Raw genomic sequence first — 17144 nt, forward strand, 5'->3', positions numbered from 1 at the left:
ATGGATCTCCTGATAGTAAAGTATAGCGGATTCTCTTCAGACTGCAGCACTTTCCACTTGACAGGAGCTTCAATGGGCCCCTTGACTCTGGTATGATGGGTCCACCCTTTTTCTCTTGTTCTCTCAGCAGTTTCAGTGGTGAGAAGTACTTCAAATGGTCCTTCCCACTCAGGCTGTAACTTTGCCTCTTTCCAGGATTTAATGTAGACCCAATCACCAGCCTGGAAACTGAACTGCAAAGTCCAAGGGTTGCGTCTGAGCAGGAATCCTTTAATCCTGAAAGAATACAAAGAAGACAGTGCCAGTATGTATTTCTTAAGAAACTGGTCAGCCGTCTCCAATGTGGGGAGACCTACTTTTCCCAAGTTTGAAAGACCAAATAACATTTCGTAAGGAGATACCCCTATGTCTTTTCGTGGAGCTGTTCTAATTTTTAACAATGTCAAGGGCAAACATTTTGTCCAGGGCAATTTAGTTTCTAGAATCAATTTGGCTAATTGTTTTATTGTTTGATTCATTCGCTTCACTCTACAAGATGAAGGTGGGTGCCATGGTGTGTGAAAGTCCCATGTAATACCCAGCCCAGCCATAATATCTTGTAACCCCCTGGATGTCAAATATGTTTATTAACTACAAAAAGGAGTATAAACCTGTGAAATCTTTAGTGTATAGTTTATATACTCATCACTTGAGCACTAAAGTCAAACTATTAATTAAGTAAATAAAAACTTATTGTAAACTATGTGAAGTGCTCAGTGCCTGTATGTCCTGCATGAAGATTTAATTAGGGACCATCCTTACACCTCATTCATCCCTTCATCTGCCATTCCCATAGAGTAAATGTAAGATTGTTATTAACATAATCCTACTGTTTCAATAAATTCTCAAATTAGCAGTTATCTTGATTAGATTACCTTGCTTGTTCATTCACAGTAGAGAATGACACGGGGAAAAAATCTGTCCCCGTCACCGCCCCGTCACCGGCCCACCATCCTCTGCACCGCCCCGTCACCGCCATTCCCTTCACCGCCCCGTCACCGCCATCCCTTTCACCGCCCCGTCACCGCCACTGCCATCCCATTCACCGCCCCGTCACCGTCCCCGCTGCATCCATATAAGCCTTAGTACTGTAATATTTAGCTTATTCCTTTCTTATAAATCAAAGTTCCTGCTGCTGAACTAGAGAAAGAGATGTTCAGCTGGCAGGGCTTTGTTTATAAATTTTTATCAACACAACTAATATACTATTTTATCCTAAAGCAAAAAATAAATAAATAAATATAATTTTTTTTTTCTACCTTTGTTGTCTGGTTTCTGCTTTCCACATCTTCTCATTGAATTCCTTCCATCCACTGTGTGTCTTCTCTCTGCGTCTTCCATTTGCTGTTACTGTGCCTCTCCCTTAACCCCCCCCCCCCCAATTGGTCTAGCACCCATCTTCTTCCCTCCGCTCCCGCATAGTCTGGCATCTGTCTTCTTCCCACTCTGTCTTCCACATTTCCCTTGGGGGTCTGTTCCTCTCCACCCTCCTTCAATGTCTGTTCTATTCCTTTCCACCACCACCCTTCCCTCCCTCCTTTACCATCTGTTCCTTTCTACTACCCTTCAGCTCCTCTCGCGTGGCCTATCTACCTTCCTTCCTCTTATTTTCATGGCACGTTACAATGTAATTTGTGCAAGCCACTGGAGCCTGCAAGCTCGGTCCCTGTCCCATCCCCACAAACCATCTCGCTTCTGTGCTCCTATTTTCTCCATTTCTAATATCTCCCCTATGTATCTGTCATTGCCCCCCCTGTGTCCATATACCATCCCCATGGCATGTCCCCTTTATGTCTCTGTCCCTATGCCCCATGCACATAATTTCCCCTCTTTCTGTTATCTTCCTATGTCCAGATTTCCCCTATCTTCCTCTTCCATACCAGTGTGTCTCTTCTTTTCAACTCCATCTAGCTTTTTTCCCTCTTTCTTCCCCCCCCCCCTGCTTCTAGCATCTGGCTCACCTGCCAGTCCTTCCCTTTCTTTCCTGCTGTGGGTTTTTCTTTCCGACTTCATCCCCTTGGCCCAGAATCCTTTTCCCTTTCACTCCCTCCTCCTTCCAATTTGAGCCGGGAACACTAGCGATCGCACGGTCCCCGCAGCCACTACCTGCCTGCCCAATCCATCCTAGTGTTTAGCCAGCTCTCTCCCTTCTCCTCACCTTAGTTTATAGGTTTTCTTTTTCGGCGACCTGCACGCTTTCCCAAAGAGCCGTGCACGTGCGGCTGCTCAGTGTTCAATCTTCTGCTCTGCTGCAACTTCCTGTTTCCGGTTGCGTCAGAGCAGAAGATCAAAACTGAGCAGCAGCGGGTGCACGGCTCTTTGATAGTGTGCGGGTCGCCGAAAAAGAAAACCTACAAACTAAGGTGAGGAGAAGGGAGAGAGCTGGCTAAACACTAGAATCGATTGGGCAGGCGGGTGTGAGCTGCGGGGACCGCGCGATCCTTCATGCCTCACTGCGGGGACAAGACCATTCACCGCCCCGCGGGCGGTGAATGGCCTTGTCCCCGTCGCCGCAGCGACTGCTAGTTTTCTTCCCCGTTTTTGGCGGGTGACCCGCGGCTAAAATGCGGTGGCCGTGGGTAAACCGCCACCGTGTCATTCTCTAATTCACAGCTCTGCAGGAGTTCCTCCACCATGTGCTCATCTGCAAGGTTGAGGCGGAATAGAAATCAGTAATGTAATGTAATGTAATCTGTGAAATGTGCATTAAACTCTCCCCTTGTAGGGAGTGTGTGGTGCAGTGGTTAGAGCTACAGCTCCAGCACCCTGGGATTGTGGGTTCAAATCCTGTATTGCTTCTTGTGACCCTGGGCAAGTCACTTAATCCCCAATGCCCCAGGTATGAGTGTGAGCCCGCCAGGATAGGGAAAAATGCTTGAGTAACTGAATAATTTGTAATCTGCATAAAATTGTAGGATATGCGGAATATAAATAATTAAATTTTATTTTATTTTACTCAGACCTGAGTTTTGCTGAGACAGGCATCGTCAGGAGTATATACTATAATAAATCAATAAATATGATTCCCATTACTATATTTTCTAAAATGACACTTGCATTCACATAGTGTCATAAATATAAACTCCCTTCAATTGTAATTTTTGTTAATAATTATTCTAAATATCTTACATCGGCTGCCTGGGGAATTAAGGGACACAAGCACGGGCCCCCTCTCTGTCTATCTCTCACTATTTCTCTATATCTACCTTTAAATAGGGCTTACTTTCACTCTGTCATGGAGAAAACCCTGTTCAAATTAACTGCTCACAACCATGGACATGCTTTTCTTTCAATACAGAGGAGCTATTAGAAGGTGTGTGCAGCAGAGGGGACTTTTTACCTGACTTTGGAGGACAGCGGCAGCTCTCTCCATTGCCTCGTTGCTTGTTTTTTCCTGCCTGGGACTGGTGCCATTTTCGGGCAGGCACCTGAAGAAATGGACAGTGACATCATCGGGGTCCGTCTCCTCTAGCTGAAAAGAGCTCTGCAACTGCTGTGTGCGGCCACAGCCAAAGGGGCGGGCTCTAAGGGGCATGCCTAGCTCCTTGGGATTGTATTTCAAGAATAGATTTATGAAGTTTTGTGGTGACTCAGTATTAATATTCCCTGATGTTGCTAGAGCAACTCAGTATCGAAAAAAGAATTTCTTAATTTAAAATCTCAGGTCTTAGCTTTCAATGCTATATTTTTCTAAGTTTCCCTGCAAGTGTGTCAACAAACTTCAAGATAAAGAATTTACATTTTGAGACCCTATACACTTGCAACAATTTCTAGATTTATGGGAACAAGGAAAGGAATAAGGGCTGATTTTGGTTAGGTGCTAAAATAAATAGCACTAATACGGTTTAGCTCAGGGGTCTTTCCTGAGCTTCAATATTTTCCTTTATAATTAAATTCGTAATAATGCCAGTAACTCCTCCATTGTAGTGGGCTAAGAAGATTCTATCTTTAAGTAATTGTTTATTTTTGTATGTTTTAATCTTCATTCTTTACTGTTCTGTATGGACTGTATTTTGAAAATTTATTTTTTTTAAAATGGATTAGTCCACTAAAATGGTATCTTATTTTCCATTTTTGTTTTATTGTTATTTGTAAAGTAGTGATTGTTTTATTGTTATTTGTTATTTGTAAAGTAGTGATTGTTACATTAGATAGACTGTGATTGATACATTAGATAGATGGTGAAAACGCTGAGTACCTGAATAATTTGTAATCTGCATAGAATTGTGGGATATGCAGAAAATAAATAACTAAAATAAACCGATCCAAATATAAACTGAGGTAACCTTTGCTCCCCTCAAATAAGGAAGAAAAAAGGTTGACTCAAATATAAACTGGGGGGAGGTTAATATTGAAATTCAGTGCCTTGCACTACCAAGCTCTGCTTCCAGTCCCCCCCTCCCTCTGTGTTAGGCTTTGCACCCTATTTGCCCTCCCTCCATGCTCTGCATCCATCTCCCTCCCTTACTCACTTGCCTGCCATGCCAGTCTCTGCACCTAGTCCCCCTCTCTCTCGCCCCTGCCAGGCTCTGCATCCAACTCCCTTCCTCACTCCATTCCCTGCCAATCTTTGTACCCAGCCCCCAACCTTCCTGCCATGTCAAGTTATGTACTATGTCCCCCCTCCCGCTGTCTTACAGGCCTCCACCGGACCTAGCACAAGTCCTGGTGGTCCAGGACAGGAGGGATCTCCTGTCTCTTGCCCCAGCCAACTTTAACAATTTTTATCTCACTCCTGCAACCCCCTTACCCCCCCCCCCCCGACTACCGTTTAAATCCCTGGTGGGCCAGAACAGGAGGGATTCATTCCATCTCCTTCCCTGGATGACTTTAAACAATTTTTATCTCCCTCCTGCCACCTCCCCCTTACCTTTTAAAGCCCTGGTGGTCAAGCAGTGGGCTGGGACAGGAGAGATCCCTTTCATCTCCTATCCTAGCCAACTTTAAACAACTTATCTCCCTCCCGCCCCTTCGATGTACCTGTTAAATACCTGGTAGTGCAGTGGTGAACTGTGTCAGAAGCGGCCTTCCTTTGCTCCTGCCCATGCAGAGCCACTAGCTAATTGGCTGCTGTGAGTTCTTGTGGGACCATGAGAACTCCCGGCAATCAATTAGCTAGTGGCTCTACATAGGCAGGAGCAAAGGAATGCTGCTTCTGCCACAGTTCACCACTGGACCACTAGGGATTTAACAGGTACGTGGAGGGGGCAGGAGGGAGATAAAAGTTGTTTAACCTTTTCAGGACCAAGGGACATATTTGTCCCATAACTTTAAAATCCTATAAATTTTGATTGGGATAGTCTACAGTTCTAAATTTGATATGTACGGATTCCATATGATACTGCCTTTATGTAAACAAACTGGTTCCGACATTCATTCATTAGCGTCGTTGCTAGATTGACGAGAAGATTCACTTGCCACACTGTCCATAAGCCAGAAGTGTGATTTTTTTAAATAAAAATAATGATATTTCACAAAAAAAAATCAATTTTTTGGCATCTGCAAGCCCTTTTTACCATAAAAATGTCGTCAAAACCACAAAAATTGGCCTACGATCCTTATGGTCCTGAAAGGGTTAAAGTCGGCCGGGGAAGGAGATGGAAGGAATCCCTCCTGTCCCGGCCCACCACTGGACCACGAGGCCTTACTGCAGGCCCGGCAAAGGCTTGCAACAGGTTTGGGGGTGTGGGAAGCGGGGCTGGCCCAAATATACACAGAGACCCCCATTTTTGGACCTTTTTTTGCCCAAAAGGCTTGGTGTATATTTGAGTATATACAGTATTTTTTTTTTTTTGTTTTTTTCAAATTTACATCTGCTATCTTTATATTTTGCACAATATTAGGGGACATGTTGTTTCTGTGGTGTTGCATTGTATGAAGTCTGGCTTCTTGGTGATTCAGTTTAACTTTTGTCTGCATATTTCTAACTTTTGCCTGCATATTTCTATTTTTAGTTTGTGATTACTTATTCCATACTGGATGAAGGTGTTTGTGTTCTGTGTGTATGAGACATGGTTTTCTGTTAGCACTGACTGTGCAGGATCAATCTGTAGTAATCAGTAGTGCTGCCCAATTCAGGAAAATAAATTTGATTCGATTCAGCCTATTGAATCGATTTTTCAATTCAATTTTACTGTCCAATTGGGTGGTTTTTTTTTAAACATCCTGATGAGTTTATTTTATACCCTCTTCACCCCTTTGCCCTCTCCTACTCATACTGGCGCTATGGTGTAAACAAAATGAACAAACAAAAAAAACTTCTCCTCTCTCTGTTAAATCCTAGCTCACGTTCGAAGTCTTAACACCACCTCTGGCAGGATACACATTCCAAATCTGACATATTGTAATCATAAAATAGAAAATAAAATTTTTTTTCTTCCTTTTGTTGCCTGGTCATTATTCAAATCTTGTTGGTCCCAGGCTCTGGTTGTCTTCTGATAACTTGCTTGCCAGGGTATCCATCTTTCTTCTTTCTCCATGCTAACCATCTATCTTCCATCTATGTCCTCCCCTTCTGTTTCCCTTCCCTCTCCCAGAGGTTTGGCATCTTTCCTTTTTTTCGTCTCCATCCCCAGATCCACCTTTTCTAAACTACCCTTTATCCAGCATTTCTCCATCCTTCTTCACCACCCCAGGGTCCACCATCTCTCCCTTTCTCTTCCCAACCACCCTCCTATCCAGTATCTCTATCCTCCCTCCACACCATCCCTTGTGTCCAACTTCTCTTACCTTTCTGTTCCTTCCCTCCCTAAATCCCATTGTCCACCATCTCTCACCCTTCTTCTCTCTTTTAAGACCCATTATTTCTTCCCACCAAAGTCTGGAATATGCACATCTCTTTGAACCCCCCTTTCCTTCCCTTCCTCCGTGTACTTCTACACCAGGGACTGCTCCCCTTCCCCCTCAGGCCTGTCCACCACCCTTAAAGGCCTGTCCCCCACTACTGAAGTTCTGCCTGTCTCCCCCTTAAGAACTGTATCCCCCCTGGACTGCACCCCCTGAAGGCCTGTGCTCCCCTGACCTCCCGCGCATCATTTACCTAATTCCAGCAGCAGAGCAGCTTGCAGAGAGGATCACCGGTGCTAGCGATCTTTGCAGGTTGCCATAGGCCCTTGAAGCTGTCTTCCCTCTGCCATGGTCCTGCCCCCTCCTCTGACGTCGGAGACAGGATCGCGGCAGAGGAAACAGCTCCAGAGGCCAATGGCAACCTGCAGAGGTCGCTAGCACCGGCGATCCTCTCAGCAGGTTGCTCCGCTGCCGGAATTAGGTAAATGGATGCGCAAGAGGCCAGGGTGGGGGAGCCAGACACCAGCACTTCCCGACTGACCCTCACCCTCAAAAGCAGGAGCGGCAGCTGCCGATCAGCAAGAAGCAGTGCTGCCGCTCCTGCTTTAGGGGGCGAGGGTTAGTCACTGAATCGGGAGGCTGATTTTTTTTGTTTTTAAATTGATTCACCCAAAGTGAATCGATGTGAATCGGGCAGCACTAGTAATCAGGCTTGTTTAGTTTTACAATGGGTGTATTGATGTGTTCTAGTGCTCACTGAAATGTGTAAGATGCTACCTTTTCCTACGTACACTCTTGTGTGAGTTGTGGATTATTAATAAAAATCATGTTTTTAAATAGAGGAGGGTGTTAACAAATGATCAGCCCCAGGTGACAAATATGCTAAGCACGTCACTACTCTCAATCAATAATTCTACGTAGCCCTTGTCCTGGTATACAGTTTCAAAACTTTAATTCTATGGCAGAGAAATATATAATAACCTCATTACCATGCATTTTAATGCAGTCTGCAGGAAAAGTTTCCATGCAAGTTAACACCCACACTGAAACCCTGCAAAATCTGTAGTTTAACCATGTTAAACCCATGGTTATGCGTACAGCCCCTGTTTGAAAATGGGCCAAATTGGAGTTCTAGAGCAGAGGTTCTCAACACACGATACGTGTACCCCAGGGGGTACGTGGCACCGGCGCATATACGCGGCACCAGTGCTTTGTCTCCCAACTTCCTTCTGCTGTCACATATCTCCTGCCTTCCTCATCTTCTCTCCCCAGCCTCTTTCCCCCTTCCCCCAGATCAGCAGCACACTGTATGCTTTTAACTTCCCCACACAGCTGCCGCTAGCATTAGTTTAGCCAGCAATTCCATCAGGCAGCCTCGGGCCTTTGCTAGGCCTGCCTCCGACGAAAGAGGAAGTTGCATCATCAGAGGTAGGCCAGCCTAGCAAAGGTCCTGAGGCTGCCTGATGGAATTGCTGGCTCAGCAGTACCTTTCCTCTCCCTAGCAGCAGCTCACTGCATGCTTTTAACTTTCCCACACAGCTGCCGTTAGCGTTAGTTTAGCCACAGTTCCATCAGGCAACATTGGGGCCTTTGCTAGGCTAGACCACCTCTGATGAAAGAGGAAGTTGGTGGTCAGGGAGAAGAGGTATTGCTGGACATGGGGAAGGGCTAAAGGGTACTGCTGGACATGGGGAGAAGGAGAGGTGCTGCTGGACAAGGGGGAGGGAAATGGAAAGGTGCTGCTGGACTTGAAGGCAAAGGAAACGTGCTGCATGCTGGAGGGGAGGGTGAGATAGTGCATGGGGAGAGAGCATATAAGTTGTGAGTGGGCTTAGGGGGAGGAAAGGAAGGAAAATTGTTGCAGGATGAGTGAGAGTGATGAGAGGAGAAATGGACATGGTGTGAAGGAGAGGGAGAAATGGGACATGGGGAGAGAACATGATGTGAGTGGGGTTGGGGAGAGATGGATGTCACACTTGAGGAAAAGGGCGAGGAGAAAGAGAGAAAGCATGCAGGAGGCAGAAAGTATTGGACTTATGGAGAGAGAGGGAGATATGAATGGGGAGAGCAGAAAGGGAGAAGGGGGAAAGGGCTGAAAGTAAAAGGTTGGGACTCATAGAGGGAGACAGAGATGTTGGTTGAGAGAGGGAATGAGGACTGGAGGAGAGGAAGCAAAGAGAAAGAAATGTTGGACTGGTAGAAAGGAGGGAGAAATGTTGGACGTGGCAGTAGAGGGAATGAGAGGATAGTGAGAGAGGGAGACATGTTGCCAATGGGGGTGGAGGAGAGAGGAAGAAAAGTTGGTCTCATGGAAGAACAGAGTTGTTGGTTAGGGAAAGGAATGAGGAGAGGAAGGCAGTGCAACCAGAGATTCATGAAATCACCAGACAACAAAGGTAGGAAAAATGATTTTATTTTCAATTACAGAAATGTGCCAGTTTTGAGAATTTATATCTGATGGTCTATATTTTGCACTATATTTGTCTATTTTTCTATAGTTGTAACTGAGGTGATATTGCATATCTTAGTCATCTGCCTTGATCTCTTTGGGGGAAAAAAAAGAATGCAAATGATAATTAACATTTTCTCTGCATACAGTGTGCTTTGTGTTTTTTAAATTTTGTGGTTACTATTATGTATTAATATTATATTTTGTGTATATGAAAAATGGATGGAAGAAATTGCATTACAATTAATACTATTATTATGGGGGTGGGGTCAGAGGTGGAGCTTGGGCAGGGGTACTCAGTTGATATTTGTTAGACTTAGGGGGTACTTGGCTTGCAGAAATTGAGAAACTCTGTTCTAGAGACATAAACCCCCCCTCCCAAAAAAAAAAAAAAACACCAACAAACCAAACCCAAACAAAACACCTAGGCCAATGTGTTTCTAGGGGAAAAGGAACTCCATCTTCTGCAGCATAGAAACTGAAACAGAGTGAAATACAGCAGTTAAAGAACAGGGCAAGGAACTTTAGAAGGTGAAATTCACTCCTCTTCCAAACCCTTTTCCTAGACTGCCACTACCCCCAAAAAACTATTCCTTTTTCAAGTGCCTTATCTCCATACTGCACACCACTGGGTCCTGCCTCTTCCTCTGATGTTACATAAGAATTGCTGCTGCTGGGTCAGACCAGTGGTCCATCGTGCCCAGCAGTCCGCTCACGTGGCAGTCTTTTGGTCAAAGACCAGCACCCTAACTGAGACTAGCCCTAACTGCGTACGTTCTGGTTCAGCAGGAATTTGTCTAGCTTTGTCTTGAATCCCTGAATAGGGAATAGAAAGCATATGTTGGTCTTGCCCATGTCATTTACCTGCCACAGCTTACTAACTTTTCTGTAATTTCCCCTCCAGGTGCCCTTCCAGTGCAAGTCAAAAGCAATGCCAGTTTCATGTACCTTCCCAAAGCTATCTGCCACTACATATCCAGCTACTAGAGGCCATTGTGCTATTTAACCTTTTCCAAATGATGACAAGGAGCCACACACAGATAACTGAAGGTGAGCATTCACAGAAGAGTGGTGGGAAAACAGAGTGTTGGGAGGGAAGGGGAAAAGGTGTTAGAAATGGGGAGGGGGGAATAAAAGAACAGGCACAAGCTGCTACACAGGACTGCCTCCTTCCCATCCAACATACTTGAGTCATCATCTCCTGCAGAGGTGTCTTGGCTGCCCACACCATGTGTAGCAGTCTCCAAGATGTGGATGACGAGCTGCTCCATGAATGTGAGGTCTGACATGTCAGACCCAGCAGGCCTGCCTGCCTGCCATCTTCGCATGGACCGCTCTCTTGAAGACCCTCCATTTTTTTTTTCTGGCCAAAAAATCCCTGTTATGATGGTGGATGGTGTACTGCATTAAGGTGTACAGCAATTTCAGCCCACTCCCTTCCCTTTGTATAGGCACCAAGCCTTTCCCCTCTAGGTAAAAAGAGGTGGTCATATTGTGCATTAACCTCCCTCACTAGCATCTCTGCCTCACACTGGGTGAAATTTGGCTTTCATCTAAGAGCCTGCTCCAATCTTGGAAGCTTCTTTGGAAGCATGTTAATGACAAACTAAGAAATTTTGAAAATGAGGGTGTGGACATATATATAGACAATGTTAGACGTCCTGGACATGGTCAACTGGACGCCCTTGCACTATGGGGCTCATAATCGAAAGAGAAAAACATCCAAAAACTGGCCTAAATCGGCACTTGGACGAACATTTCCCAAATATGTCCAAGTGCCGATAGTAAAAACGGGTTTTGGATGTATTTCTAAACGACCTAGGCCTTCATAGTGCCGTTGAACAACCAAAACTAAACGGGGCGTTTCAGGAGGAGTGTCGAGGGTGGGAGTTGGGTGGGACGTGGCTGGCTCAGACTTAGTTGTACAGCATGTATAACCGAAAGTTATACAGCCCAGGATTGACGGAACTTGGACATTGTGACTTAGACCATGTAAAACCATGGTCTAAGTCACAAAAACCCACCTAGTCACCAGATAAGCACTGCAAAGGACGTCTAACAATATAGAAGCGCTTAGATTCGTTCAGCACTGCTTAGCGCGATTCTCTATAGTATGCCTATGCATTATAGAATTGCGCTCAACATTGTGCTCCTGGACTTCTAAACAATGCCTAACTTTTATACATCTTTACAGAATCTGGCCCTTAGCATTTTGCGCATATCCAATATTTTTTTAACACCTGATCATGTTTTCTTGAACCAGAGGATGTGTGGGCAGGCAAACGTACTTCCTGGTTGATGCAGAAGCTGAATATCACTTTCAGCAAAAAAGATGGGACTGTGCACAAGACCACACCTGAATCTGTAAACCGTAACTCCAGGAGCACCAGGTGGATGGCCCGAAGTTCCAAGCAGTTGATCGACCACTTCCCTCAGGGAAGGGGACAAGTATCCCTAAACTGGACGTACCTCATAATGCGACAGAGTTTAAAATGAAAAGAAATACAAGTAGAAAACACAAGCTTCTATTGTCTCGCTTGTAGGAAAACAACCGAGGAGTTTAAGGACAGCCCAGAGGTAAGGAATAAGCAAAAAGAATGCAAATGAAGCTCCCTACAAGAGTTCTCACGAGAAGAGGTTAACTACTCACAGGTTCAGGAATGGAGTGTCTGTTGTACTAGAAATAGGCAAAGTCTAGTAATATAAAACAGCTTTTATAGCTCACCCTAAAAATAAAGCCAAATGTCCAGCAAAATATCTAAGAACAGTTTAACCAGAACAGTAGTTGCATCTGTGGTGTACCTTGTTTTTCATATTACAATTAACAGTACGCAGTTGCTATAAAATAGAAAACTTTATTTTCTTTCAGTTACCTTTATATTTAAAAGTAACATCATACAATTTCCCTTTGAGCAGCCAAATGAAATCACATAAAATTGAAACACTAGAAAGATATGCAATACCATTTCCTTACTACCCCAAAAGTACCACACCCCAGAAAAACATCAGCTTACAAAGGAAGACGTTTAATATCAGGCAGTATGAAGTGCAACTATGTGAATGTTGTAAGCCCTGATCTGTATATTATAGAATTTCTGTTAAAATGATTTCCAATTAACTTATTCCAAATCATTCATCTACAGAGTTTTCTGACAACTGTACATAGCAAATGAACAAGCTTCTCTATGATAATCCATATTGCTCCATTCCAAGAATATTAAAACAAAATAAAAAGGACATGTGTGGGGAAATTGTGAGGAAACCTTTTAATTTAACCCACCACAATGTTTGAACATATTGCACAATTCTTCTTATTTTTTTTCTTTTATTAGAAAAGATCTTTTCAAATCTGGTCATAAAAACTCTGGCTTTCAAGGAGACACTACAGTATACTTTTGTCTGTAATTAGAGGTAAGTGGTTGATTGTGTGGCCATCAGGGAGAGAAACCTAAACAAAAACAAAAACATACTTTAAAAGTTAAGTTTTTGAGTGACATCAAGAGCAAAGATTCTCCAACAGGAAGCATCTTTATGAGATAAAGTGCCTATGCCAACAATTAAGAGTCGATATTCAACTGAAAGATCATTTATATCAATAAAAAGATATAACTAAAATAGCCATAAGGATGTATGGAAGGAAATGCCGCAGAAGCTAAAAAAGCACAGTTACTTACCGTAACAGGTGTTATCCAGGGACAGCAGGCATATATTCTCACATGTGGGTGACGTCATCTACGGAGCCCCGGCGCGGACAGCTTTTCAAGCAAACTTGCTAGAAGTTTCAAGTTTGCACACTGCACCACGCATGTGCGTGCCTTCTGCCCACTAGAGGGCGCATCCCACCTCGTGGTCCTCAGTTCCATAACTAGCTTAGAAGCCATCCCCGGGGAGGTGGGCGGGTTGTGAGAATATATGCCTGCTGTCCCTGGATAACACCTGTTACGGTAAGTAACTGTGCTTTATCCCAGGACAAGCAGGCATGATATTCTCACATGTGGGTGACCTCCAAGCCAAACCAAAAAGGGCAGGTGGGAGGATGGCAATTTTAAGAAAACAGATTTTGTAAAACTGACTGGCCAAACCGGCCGTCACTCCTGGACAGGGTGTCCAGACAGTAGTGAGAGGTGAATGTATGAACCGAAGACCAAGTGGCAGCCTTACATATGTCTTCCATCGGGGTGGAACGGAGGAAGGCTATCGAAGCTGCCATTGCTCGGACCTTGTGCCCCGTGACTCGACCCGGGGGAGGAAGGCCAGCCTGAGTATAGCAAAGGGAGATGCACGCCGCCAACCAGTTAGACAGAGTGCGCTTGGAAACTGGGTGCCCTAATCGATTGGGATCGAAGGACAAGAATAATTGCGGGACCTTCCGATGGGACTTGGTGCGTTGAAGGTAAAATGCCAACGCCCTCTTACAGTCAAGCGTGTGAAGCGCCGTCTCGCCAGGATGGGAGTGGGGCTTAGGGAAGAACACAGGAAGGACAATGGACTGATTGAGGTGGAAATCAGAAACAACCTTCGGGACAAACTTAGGATGGGTGCGGAGGACCACCTTGTCATGATGGAATACGGTGAAGGGTGGGTCCGCAACCAAGGCTTGTAGTTCCCCAATCCGCCTAGCGGAGGTGAGGGCAATCAGAAACACCACCTTCCAAGTCAGAAATTTCAAGAGGGACTTGTTGAGTGGCTCAAAGGGTGGTTTCATCAGTTGAGCTAAAACCACATTCAAATTCCATACGACTGGGGGAGGTTTGAGCGGGGGACAAACCCTGAGTAATCCTTTCATGAAGCGTGTCACCAAGGGATGGAGAGACAGAGGGCGTCCATCCAGGTGTTGGTGGAAGGCGGAAATCGCACTAAGATGGACACGCACCGAAGTGGTTTTCAGGCCAGAGCGCGACAAATGGAATAAGTAGTCCAGAACCGAGGGTACCGGGGCCGATACCGGGTCCAGGAGGAAAGAAGAGCACCAGGTGGAAAACCTGGTCCATTTCTGCGAATAGCAAAGCCTCGTCGAGATCTTGCGGGAGGCTTCCAGCACTTCCCTCACTGATTGAGACAGGTCCGGAGGGGTCAGGGAACAAGAAACCAAGCTGTCAGGTGCAATGACTGCAGATTGGGATGTAACATGGATCCTTGATTCTGAGATAGCAGAGAAGGACCGACAGGCAGAAGAAGGGGTTCCCTGGCGCTGAGTTGGAGCAGTAGGGAGAACCAGTTCTGACGCGGCTACCGAGGAGCTATGAGAATCATCGTGGCCGTGGACGATCTGAGGTGTACCAACGTTCGCATGATCAGAGGGAAAGGAGGGAATGCATAGAGGAACTTCCCGTCCCAATCGAGAAGGAAGGCATCCGCCTCCAGACGATCCCGCGAGTACATCCGAGAGCAATATAGTGGTAGTTTGTGTGCCTCCGGAGAGGCGAACAGATCTACCTGTGGCGTTCCCCAGCGAGCGAAGACCTCGTGCAGAACTGCTGAGTGTAGAGTCCACTCGTGGGGTTGCAGGAGTCGACTGAGTTTGTCCGCCAGACAATTCAGTTCCCCCTGGATGTAGACCGCCCGGAGGAAGATGTTCCGGGAGGCCGCCCACTCCCAGAGGCGAAGGGCCTCGGAGCAGAGGGGCCACGACCCCGTTCCCCCCCTGTTTGTTCACATAGTACATTGCTACTTGGTTGTCCGTGCGGACGAGGACCACCTGGTCCTGTACTACGTGAACGAAGGCTCGAAGTGCTAGGAAGATGGCCCGAAGCTCTAGCACGTTGATGTGACAGCGACGGTCCTCCGCCGACCACAGGCCCTGTGTGCGAAGACCGTCGAGGTGGGCTCCCCACGCGTAGTCCGAGGAGTCCGTGGTCAGAACCTTGCGAAATGGGGGAGTGCGAAACATTAGTCCCGTGGACAGATTTGAAGAGTCTGTCCACCAACTTAGCGATTTCCGCAAAAGCGGAGTCACCGAAATGAGGCGCGACTCCGGATCGCACTCCTGGCGCCATTGTGATGCGAGTGTATACTGAGGGATCCTCAGATGCAGCCTCGCAAATGGCGTGACGTGTACCGTCGAGGCCATATGGCCGAGCAGCATCATCATGCGCTTGGCCGACACCCTTGGTAGTTGAGAGACCTGGCGGCTCATCCGTACCAAGACTTCCAACCGTTGGGTCGGAAGGTAGGAGCGCAGGCGCACCGTGTCCAGCACCGCACCTATGAATTGAAGAGACTGAGCCGGCCTCAACTGAGACTTTGGAAAGTTTATCTCGAATCCGAGGGTTTGCAGGAAGGCAATAGACTGTCGGGTCGCTGAGATAACCTCCTCCCTGGTCGGGGCTTTGATGAGCCAGTCGTCCAGGTAAGGGAACACGTGGAGCCCGCGAGACCTCAGGGCTGCCGCCACTACTACCATGCACTTCGTGAATACTCGTGGGGACGCGGCCAGGCCGAAGGGCAGGACTCTGTACTGGAGGTGTAGGTCTCCCACCTGGAATCGTAAGAATTTTCGGCAGGTGGGGTGCACCGGGACATGGGTATATGCTTCCTTCAAGTCGAGGGAGCACATCCAGTCCCCTTCCTCCAAGAGAGGATACAAGACCGGGAGAGATAGCATTCGAAATTTCTCCCTGGCCAGGCATTTGTTGAGCTTCCTGAGGTCGAGTATGGGGCGCATGTCCCCGGTCTTTTTTGGGACCAAAAAGTAACGGGAGTAAAATCCCGTCCCCCACTGGTCCTTGGGGACCGGCTCGACCGCCCGAAGCTTCAGGAGAGCTTTGGCTTCGGTCAGAAGGGTCGGTAGTTGCGACCGGTTGCACCAGGCTAAACTTGGGGGACTGTCCGGTGGTGAGGACACAAAATTGAGCGAGTAGCCTTCGGAGACGATCCGGAGCACCCAAGCGTCTGAGGTAATCGCGGTCCATGCCTTCCGGAAGGACCGAAGACGCCCCCCGATAGGAAGGGGTTCTGGTGAAGGTGCGGAGGGGAACCCGCCCCGTCCGCTCAGCCCGTCAAAAGGAAGGCGCGGGCTTAGAAGGGCCCTGCGCCGGGGCTTGGGTTTGTCCCCCTCTGCCTCGTTGAGACGAACGTCTCGGAGGCGGTCTTGAGAAGGACGGGGTCGACTTCTGGGGGTACCGGCGCGGCGGAGGCCGGAAAGGTTTCTGTGGCGGGGGCCTAGGTTTGGGGCGGACCAGGGATGCTAAAGAGCGTTCCTGTTCCGACAACCGTTTGGTCGCCGCCTCCAAAGACTCGTCAAATAACTCGGACCCCACACAGGGCAGGTCTGCAAGACGTTCCTGCAGGTTTGGGTCCATGTCGAGGGTGCGAAGCCAGGCCAAGCGGCGCATGGCCACTGCGAGGGCCGACACCCTCGAAACCAGCTCAAAGGTGTCGTACACTGAATGGAAAAGGTACAACCGCAATTGAGACAGGTTGGACATAAACTTATCGAATCCTGCTCTTTTGGAGTCCGGTAACGAGTTCCGATATTGAGGAAGGTCCTTCACCATCCCACGCAAGTAGGAGGAAAAGGTGAAGGAGTAATTTAGAACTCTGGTGGCCATCAGAGTGTTTGAATAGAGGCGACGGCCAAACTTGTCCAGGGTCCGCCCCTCCCTGCCGGGTGGAACCGCCGCAGAAACCCGTGAGGGCTGTGATTTTTTAAGGGCAGATTCCACCAGGAGGGACTGGTGGGAGAGCTGCGCCTTATCAAACCCTTTCGGGGGAATCGTCCTATACTTTGATTCCATTTTTGACGGGACAGACGTGCCTGTAAGAGGGCTCGACAAGTTCTTCAGCCAGGTCTGCAGGAGGACACTGTTGAGAGGGAGTCTAGGTACCTCTCTAGGGGGAGTGGGAAGGTCCTGTTCCTCTAGAAATTCCT

General features: G+C 47.1%; 1 protein-coding gene across 4 annotated transcripts in view; it reads right to left on the reverse strand.

Moving 5' to 3' along the window:
- Window positions 1–12109: 12109 nt before the first annotated feature.
- The window catches only part of ERGIC2 (ERGIC and golgi 2), a 257255-nt gene continuing 252220 nt past the window's right edge, over window positions 12110–17144 (reverse strand). For all 4 annotated transcript variants that reach the window (XR_004540135.1, XM_033952283.1, XM_033952278.1 and 1 more), the window contains one exon: window positions 12110–12722. Coding sequence is in view for 2 of the 4 variants with exons in the window: in XM_033952283.1 (XP_033808174.1) it covers window positions 12657–12722 (66 nt within the window). In the remaining 2 variants the exon portion in view is untranslated. The remainder of the gene's footprint in view (window positions 12723–17144) is intronic.

The sequence above is a fragment of the Geotrypetes seraphini genome, chromosome 7 (assembly GCF_902459505.1).
Source record: "Geotrypetes seraphini chromosome 7, aGeoSer1.1, whole genome shotgun sequence".
NCBI lineage: Eukaryota > Metazoa > Chordata > Amphibia > Gymnophiona > Dermophiidae > Geotrypetes > Geotrypetes seraphini.